The 9542-nt window shown below is 41.9% G+C and overlaps 1 protein-coding gene across 1 annotated transcript in view; it reads right to left on the bottom strand.

Moving 5' to 3' along the window:
• Positions 1–4117: 4117 nt before the first annotated feature.
• Positions 4118–9542, bottom strand: part of PDIA5 (protein disulfide isomerase family A member 5) — a 103444-nt gene continuing 98019 nt past the window's right edge. Inside the window, exons 16-17 of the mRNA XM_074873602.1 lie at positions 8420–8554; positions 4118–5380 (exon numbers count right to left, since the gene is read on the bottom strand). Of these exons, the coding sequence (XP_074729703.1) occupies positions 5300–5380; positions 8420–8554 (216 nt within the window). The 3' untranslated portion in view covers positions 4118–5299. The remainder of the gene's footprint in view (positions 5381–8419; positions 8555–9542) is intronic.

Raw genomic sequence — 9542 nt, 5'->3', positions numbered from 1 at the left:
ATGATGAATGCTTGCAGGGAGGGAATCGTGTGTTGTAGAGAGGGAGGGAGCAGTATCTGCAAAATCTGACTAAATGGTTCTCATTACTGAGTGATGGAAGAGCAATAGTAAAGATAATTTATTAGTGGCTCAAAGCTAATGAGAATAATTAGCACTATGATGCTTTCTAAGCAAACACAGAATAACTGTTCCTTAAGGAGCACTGTCTCCCGAGTGGCGAGTGCTCTGGGCAGGAGGATAGAGGACTTCTGGGGGCAGGAATCTTACAAACCAAGGACCAGGTCCAGCAGCTGGATGGAAACACCCAGACATCCTCCTGGATTTAATTATGGGCCAGCATTGGAGCTGTAAATCCCTAAATTTTTGGCTAACAGAACATCTTTTTTCTGACCTCAAAACCAGCTACACTGGGCTGATGAATACACAGAGTTTACAGTTCAGCTTAACTCCTTGGAAACCACAGCCTGGAAATTGCTCCGTTAGATACTGAGATTTTTTGCAACATTGCATCACACAGTGCCTGCCAAAACCTTGGCAAAAGCCAAGCCAGTAGAGGGTGCTTCACAAGGAGTATTTCAGCAGTGCTGGTCAGTCAGGCATTCCAGGATTCCTGGTTGCCAGCAGATAAAACGGGATTTGGAGTCATTTCCTTTGTTGAAACACCAGGTACCCTCCTTCCTTAATCAGTAAATAAAAGCAGGATGCACAGAGAAAGCATAGCATCTTCTCATGACTAGCCAAAGAAAATAACGGGAGAAATTTTGATTTCCAATCAGTTCCAGCACAGAGCAGTTATGTACACAGCCGGATTAGCCAAAGGGCTGCACACCCGCGGTTCCAGTGGAGCCATGGAACGCTCAGGGATGCTGGGCTGCCAAAGGCAAAGGAAATGCCAGCGTTTGGCCCTGATGCTCAGCACCTGCTGATAAAAGCTAATTTCCTCCCCCCCTTCTCAGTTTTCAGAATTTACTCCTGCAATCCCAGTGTACCATTACAAACCCAATCACACTAAAGTAAGCCTATTAAATTAAAATGAGGTGCACGTGGACAACAGTCCTCACTCCCCTGAGCGTTGTTTTGAGCAAATGGCTTGTTTCATAATTTGTAAAATGCAGTTGGCAGGGGCTTAGTATTATTCTAGGAAATCCATACAGGCAACATTTCTTTCTTGTAATATAGCACTATCAAGAATATGGAGAGTGATTTTGCTTTTGATTTTCTAAAAGGAAAACAGACTAAGAAAACACCTGTATGCTAAGTCACCAGGTCCAGACTTCTCTTTTGAAAAAGTTAGCCTCTAAAATCAAAATCACCCATGAAGCAATTTCAAAAGCACCCATGAAGCAATTCCATCTGAATTCAATCTGAATTCCATCTTCTGTCTGAAGCATTCTCTTAGAGCTTACTCATGATGGGAGTTGCATCTGCTTTTTTACTCCCAAATTAAATGGGAGTAAAATCTTTTTTGACCATTAATATCAATGACTATTGAGAGAATTCTAAGTCAGCAAGATTGAGGACCTAGTTTGGCCTGTGTGGGAGTTCAGAAAAATTCCCAAGGCTGTTTCACCCAACTGCAACTAGTTAGGAGGGGTTTGGGGGTCAATGGGGCTACCAGGTCCAGAACGCAATTTTGCAGGGAGAGGAAAGAGGAAATGGATATTTGCTAAATTGCTTTTCTTGATTCAGATTGGAAAGCAAGTCTCTTCCAGTACCTTCTGTAGGAGTTGCTCTAGTTTGAACAAATAAGGATGTAGTTATTGGGTCAGAGATGGATGGATAACTCCTTTACAACAGAAGCCAAATTATCCCAGGGGACTGGGATATAAACTTATGCTTATTTTGTGACTCCAACCTGGGTTTCCCATATGCCAGAGTATTCACTCTCCTGGGATCTTGTCTGGGCTCTCTTTTCCCTCTTTTTGGTGGATGAAACAAATCCAACATCTCAGGCTCTTTCATTAGATAGAAAAAACATTTCCTATACAGCTGCTACTAGTCTGCCCACAACACTTGGTCCTGCCACCCTTCATCTCTTTTGTGTCCAATTACACAACAGAAGTAACACCGACCTCCAGGCTTGTTTAAACCAACACAGAGGAACAAAGTGATACATAACCTTGCTCAGCCTCTCCACTGTGTACACATTTTACCCCTCCTCAACAGGATTTAATCTGTTTAGGGTTAACAGTGTAGCGGATGTTCAAGACCTTTGAATCACACCTTAAAAGGGCTGAAAGACCAAACCCATAATTGCAAGAGCAGAATCTCTGATTCACTGCAAAGCATTTGTTATCAGCAATTTTCTTGCTGATAAATGATTCATGATTTGAAAGCCCATATGACTCACTTTTAACCACAGCAGAAATCCCTATGTGGTTATGAACGCCTGGGCTATGCATCTACTACGAAGGGCTGGAAAGTCTGAATGTGTGAAATGCCCAACTGTTTAATTACATAAAATAAGAGCTCTTACATATAAGATACTTTTCATTCACAGTTTGTAGAAAAAAATTTGAAAAGCATTTCATTTTCAACTTGACTGATGTAAACATAAACATAAACTGACCTCTGTAGCAAATACAAACACCAATTTTTGTTTTACTGGAGGGAACAGAATTACAACAGTGTAACTGAGATCCAGACCTGGTCTACTAATTAAGGGGCTTGGAAGCAAAGCTCCTAGCTCATGGTACACTCTAGTTCACAGTAACTAAGGCTTTTGTCAGCCATTTGATGTACTCGTTTATGGTGTTCAAAACTGTATTTTCAAAAACCATTCAGACTATAAACCAGATGAGTCATGACCCTGTAACAGAAGGTAAATTATTCTCAAATATTTTATATTTGTGCATTAACACATGATTAGCCAAGAAAAAAAATGAATGCCCAAGTCCAAGAAGTAACTGACAAAAGACTGAAGGGAAAACCGAGAATCCTTAATTTTAATTTTATTATGGTGTAACCAGCTGTAAGGAATTACTGGTCTGAAGCACAGTGTGCAATTGTCCTATCCTAAACATTTACTAAAGCCTATAATTCAGAATGATCCTGACAAGTGATGTCATCACTGGCAAGCTATGATTATTTTTTTTTTTTTTTGGAAGAAGTCTATGTTTCTCAGCAATTAGTACCAACATAGGCACAGCCTATGCACAGAAATGTTCAAGCATTTCTGGAGACTGTATTTCTTTAATGCCAGCTACTTTGACTCTGAGATCAAAAAAAATGGAGTAAGTTCTGGACTGATCATACTTGATAGCTTGCTGGTAAGCAAAAGAACTCCTGTTTGAAATCAAATGGCATCAATATGTATTATTTCCTAAATGCGGGGCAGAATTGCTTGCTGCTAATGCAAGGATAGCTTGAAAGAAAGAATTACCATGATATTATGCAAAAGTACTAAACACAACATGAAGTAACTACGCTAACAGAAAAGAAGAAAAGCCCACAGACTTAATAAATTAAGCTACTTTCACACTAGGATATTATGTACTACCAAGCAGCTGATTTTTTGAGTGAAGAGACTCATCAGGTGCCTAATAAGAGAAGATACTTGGCACAGCTCCATCGCCGTTCAAACTGATGTCATGGTTAACAAGCTGGCTACCATTCAAGGCCAATCAGGCTACCGGTATTCCAGATTACTCACTAATGGCTTCAGCAGTTTAACAAGTGCCAAACGTACAGTGCCATTAATTGGGCAAGAGAGAAGAAGGAAAAAATATCGAGAAAGGAGGTTGGATGCCATTTGCCTCCTGAGCAGCACAGTGCTGAGTTGACCATTTGCACGGCCTTCAACCAAAGATCCAAACTAGCAAAAGAAAATGAGATGGGCAGACTGAGGAGCAAGAGGAGGATTTCAGACCCAAGGCACAGTTCTTCACTGTAAAAAGCTGTTTCATCTGCCTGTTGAGTGCCAAGGCAGATGGAGGCCAACCCTTGCACCGCCAAACACCCACCGTACTGCCCGGCACACCTGGACACCAGGCTGTCCCCAGCAAAGGGGCGGTGGGCACTCGTCCTGCGTGCGCTGGCTCTTCCTACACCACCCCCAGCTACGGTCGTTCACCCAGCAGGGAAGAAGCTGAACAAGGTTGATTAATGATAAAAATACTTGTCTTTTTTAAAATTTATTTTTAGTTCAAAGTGAATCACAACTTCCTGCTTTCTGCCCCTCCCTCTCCCCTCCTGTGAAGACATTAAGTACGTCCAGATCATCTTTTTTTTTTTTTTTTTCTAAGCATCAAGAGTGTAACACATTTCAACTCCTGCTAATACAGGTTTTACAGTGATGATTTTGTCAGAGAGAGATTGTTTATGCAACTCCTTAAAGAGCAAAAAGGAAAAATCCCACATACAAATGCAGATAAACTTTTGCAATGTAAACACATAATATACATAATTACTCCATTATCAAAAGTATTATGCATTTATCAAAACAGTTGAACATAACACTTTCCAATACATATTTGATATGGCCCAATCATAATTTGAAGGGAGACTGTACACCCTATAAGGGTAATTGTATACCCCTGTAAGATAATCACTCCTGCCATAACTTACAGATGCTTTTAACATTATTGATGCCAAAAAAGGAGACTTTAGTTTAATTTTACCCATGGTCTGCTGATTTTTGATACTTGGCTTAATTCACTCAATACATTCTATAAAGGTATGTAAACAGTCCTCATTTAAGGACCAGAGAGATTTAAATGAAATCAACAGATCTGGACTGGTCAATGTTAATGTCTTCATTAACTCAGATACCATATTTATCCCTGAGCACCTTAAAATTGTTCCCCCAAATCTCACTGAAGAACATGTAACTATTTCACAAGAATGTAAAACTGCATTTGAATAAATCTGTGTCTTACAAGTCCCATTTTCCTTCACTAGTTTAAAAAAAAAAAAACCAGAATCAAACCAAAAAACATGTCCCCTCCCCTTTGTTTTTTACATGTACTGCAATACGTTAAAAAAAAAAAATTCACCCTATCAAACGACATCACCTACAGACACACTACAGACTACAAAAATATTGCATAGGAGTGTCAGTGGGCATAGTCTCACAACATGAGAGAAAATGCTAAGTTTTCTTTAAAACATTATGGCAACATTCTAATTTATTTTCCTTTTAAAAATCAAGTGGTTTCACTTTATTTCAAAATTGTACAAAATGGCCATGGCTGTTTATAAAAAAAAGTCTCTGTCTTGAGAATATGTGAAGTCTCAGGTGCATTAACAAAAGACCTGGAACCATTCACAGTGCAGCGGAAAGCTTCTTTTGAGGCAGAAACTACAATTCATCCTTCTTCTTTCCTACTCTTTCATGGTCTCTTTCTCTCAGGGTTCGCATGAAAGTGGTAAATCCAGACTCCTGTTTTTGAAGAAAGAAAAATATGGGTCATATTTTGACAAACAAACCAAAACAATGTGTCAAGAACACTTTTTAGTTTCCGTATCCCACGGCAGAATATAAACTAAGGAGTGGTTATTGCTTCTGCGTTGCCTCATTGTGCAGTGCTCTGGCCCAGTGCTGCTCTGCTGCAATGCAAGAGGAAAACAGCCATGCAGATTCCACATGTCAAACTTCAAAGAGAAGGGACACTCACAGGACAAAGTAAAATCTGTCCCTTAGAAGGGCCATTGATGCCTTTTTGTGGAAAACACTCAAAGACATTTTCAAGCTGCATTTGTATGCTAGGTGTGTCATTTTGACAGCAGTTAGTGGATCATTTGTTGGCTATATACACACTTGCCACTGTTCCTCATCCCTTAACAGTTTTGCTCATGATCTTCCTCCTTTACCACACATCCAGATGATGGGAATTACATTTTTTCAAGTTACTGTAAAAATTATTGTCAAACAGTTCCAAACCTGGATGCCTAGATGCCAACCTCTGTATTTCAATAGCTTACAATTTCTGATTCTCTAAGGCTGTTGGATGCCAGCAGTTTCCTTTTCCAAGGAAAGCTCTGAACACAACTCGCAGGCACTTCGAAAGGCTCATATAGGTGAAGCTGTGAACACCTGTGTTTGAACACACTGTCTCCGGGTAGACCAACACTACAGTTGTCTAAGTAACACTGATCCCACCCAATGTGACCATTTTTACTTTTAAGCAATCCTGAAACACACCAATCAAAACTGGTGAAAAAGAGGGAAAATACAGAGAGGTAGAAAACAACAGAAGTTGAAGTTCGACTTTAAAAACCAAACCAAAAAAAATTAAAAAGAAACCAAAAACAAACCCCAAAGCTGGGAAGCTTTTGAGAAAGCTGAACAACAACACACTCTTCTAAATCTATACACTGTTCTTCCACTGAAACAAAACATGAAGTGACAAGTTTTGGCCGTATGTCATGTGGAGACATCTGGCAATCAACAGCCCCCATGAAAGGACCCAGTTTTCAAAGCTGTGTGTCTGAAAGTCATTTAAAGTACACTTGGGTCAGAGGGTGTCCTGATTCTTCCTTGCTTGAGTTGCTTGGGGTGAAATGCCCAAAAATCTCTACTCTGGAACTTTAATTCTCTTGGAGGTGTGGAGGACCCCTTACAGGCTACTGCTGGGGGTCCTGCTCTTTTCCCTAGCCAGTTCTCCAGTGTGGGGTGCTAAGGAGCTGAGAGCTCCTGCTCTACTGGCCACGGCTCCTGCTGTAGCATGTCATGTTGCTCCCACAGCAGCTGACATCACCTCTCTTCTTCCCTGCCCATGTGAAATGATGATACACCAGCTGGACCACACTAAACTAAATGCTCATGGACACCTGATTTAGCGCCAGAATCAGGAACAGAAAGCAGGTCCCCTGACTCCTACTGCTCTCTCCTGAGATTTCTTTTGCAAAGTAGGAGGTGGTTGGCCAACATGGTTCAAAAGGTGTTCTCAGGCTGATGAGAAGTCCTTTAACAGTGCAATCCCTTGTTACTGAAACAGATTTGTGAAGAGACCTGGAAACTCCACGGAAGGCACTGTGCTAAGCACTGCCTCCAGCATTACCATGATAGGAGATAACAAAACCTAATTTGATGCTGCACAAGCAGAAGACCACAGGTCCCAGGAGAGGTGGAGGGGGAACACAGCTGCCAGCAGCAGAGAAATTGTGATGTTCCTGTTGGGTAATTTAATTCCACCCAAGAAAGGGTTGGCTGCATGTAGGGGATTAGTCAGTCCACTTTCCAGCATAGGGATAATCATCTCCCAACTGCTGTGGCCTCAGAGCACTCCTGTCTTGCTAAATTCTTTTTATCAGCCACCACAGATCCTCCCTTTCATATATAATTTCTATAAATATGGGTTAGAAATACAAAAATTGCGGCTGAAATTTTACTTAATTATTGGCTATTGCACTCATCTTTACTTTTAAGAAAAGATCCACAATTGGAACTAAACCCAGTATCCATAACAACACCTGGATCAGCACGCGTAAAATGGTAATTACTGGGGTCCTAACGCTGGAGAAAACTGGGAGGCAAAGCTCCATAAAGACTTCCCTAAGATCCTGACTGACAAAGAACCTCAGAATTTGGCTTTCTTCTTCATGCTTCTCTATAATTTGGTGAGCTGTAATAGCAGCAATAACTTTCAGGCAAGGCTCTTATCAAAATCACTGGATGGCTGAAGACCCCAAGTTCTTCTTGCAGACCCTAGCTTCTTCAGGCAATCAATCACTGCTGAGGAGTAACGTCCCTCTAGAAGGTTATGACAAAGAACAAACACAAATAAGTGGATTGCTCCCTTATTTTCAGGCACTTTACAACCACGGAAGGCATTATGCCATTTTGCCCCTTGTACTCATAGCATAGAATGAGCAGGCCACAGAAGGACAAAAGAATGAAACGTTAGCCCATGAGCTAGCTGGCACAATTGATCTTTCCATCCTGAGCTCCAAGAGTGAATCTGATTCAGGAAGAATGGGATATTTAGTTTCCCCCAGTCTCCAAAGGACAGCTTTGTCCCTGCTATAAAACCAATGGTCTGTCACCATTTGGCAGACTGGTGGACCCGTAACATGTTTGCAGTATATGCATGATCCAGATCCAGAATCGACAGGAGTAAGTTCTGTATTTTCTGGCATTTCTGCATCTAGCTGCAGCCCATGCAATAAACCCTTCACTTTTACTCAGTCCAAATTCACTTGCAGACTTCAGCTTAAAGAATAAAATATACAGCAAAACATTACCAGATCTACTCCTTTTTCCTCTTCTCACGTTCCTAAAATAGACCAAGTATGTTGCTAATGCAGAGATGTACAGGGGTGTGGTACACAATGATTCATCCATGTAAGACAGTAACAGAAGCAGTTAAACGTCCTTTCAGCATGATAAAAATTTACCCCGCAGTTTTCATTTGCAAAACAGCACAGGCAGAGGAGACCTTCCTCCCTGTATCAGGTGATGACTCCTGCTTTCACTTACCCCTCTTTCTCCAGAATATTTCTCCACAAATTTGCCGTAGTTGTAATAGTTGAAGGTGGGGTAGCCATCAACTCCCTCCTGCTTACACAGGTCATGATTCTGTTCTTTGGCACAGTCCACTGCAGCGTAGGCAATCTGAAACGCAAGAGATCAGCATGAGGCAGGAGAAGACAAAGCAGGACTCCACTTCATGGTTATGCTGCTGCAGCTTAGACTTAACACTAGGAGAGACCCAAGTCTTCTGCCAAAAATGCAACAGCTTTTGTGATGGCTCAGCTGTGGAGGAAGATCAGAGGGTGGTCATCAGGTCAAGCCACACGAATGGAAGAGCAGAAGCCTGCTCCCTCCCAGTGAGACACTGTGCTGCTCACACAGCACCTGGCCTTCGCAGCTGCAAGGCACGCTCAACTCACAGAGCAGAAAATCACCTTCCTAGCCTCCCCGTTGAGCACTGCGTTAGACTCCGAGTGGAAAATCCAGAGGCTGTGTTAGGGAAACCAAATCCAAGCACGCAGTCACAGCTCTGTCACGCTGCAGTATTTTTCCCACACTTTGGTTTTAATTGATGAATAGCGACAGGGTGACTTTGATAACAGTAATGACCACCTAACCCAACCTCCATCCTGCGGCATGGCTAATGGTCGGAAAAGTTACCTCTTCTGTTCTTGAACAAACACAGCTGGTCACTTATGCAGGCTAATAAAAGATTAATGATTTCTACCCCAAATAGAACTCCATTCAGTTCTCCCAAGGTCAAACATGGATGGGTGAGAGGCCAGAGCATTGTCTACCAAGTAACGCACATAGAGAAGAAGGTTGCTTGCTTGCAATCTTAGCCTGGGTTTATGTTTCCTTTCCTGTGTTTTTTTACTCTATCCTTTAAGATAGGGACTGCATGTTATGTGCAGCCATTAGCAAAGTGGGCTTAAATTCCTTTTGAGACCTCTAGATGCTACTGTCACACAAACAAACCCTGAGTAGAAAACAGCCTGCCGTGCTCTCAGCCTGTTGGCAGCAGAGCAACACCCTCTGTCCCTGCCTGCTTCAGCACAGGCAGAGCGAGGAAGGGCAACCTCACAGCCCCAGAGCATCAGCTCAGGCTAACCCTAGAAGCTTTGACATT

Source organism: Strix uralensis, chromosome 6 (assembly GCF_047716275.1).
Source record: "Strix uralensis isolate ZFMK-TIS-50842 chromosome 6, bStrUra1, whole genome shotgun sequence".
Taxonomy (NCBI): domain Eukaryota; kingdom Metazoa; phylum Chordata; class Aves; order Strigiformes; family Strigidae; genus Strix; species Strix uralensis.
This window is presented reverse-complemented; position numbering and strand designations above follow the sequence as displayed.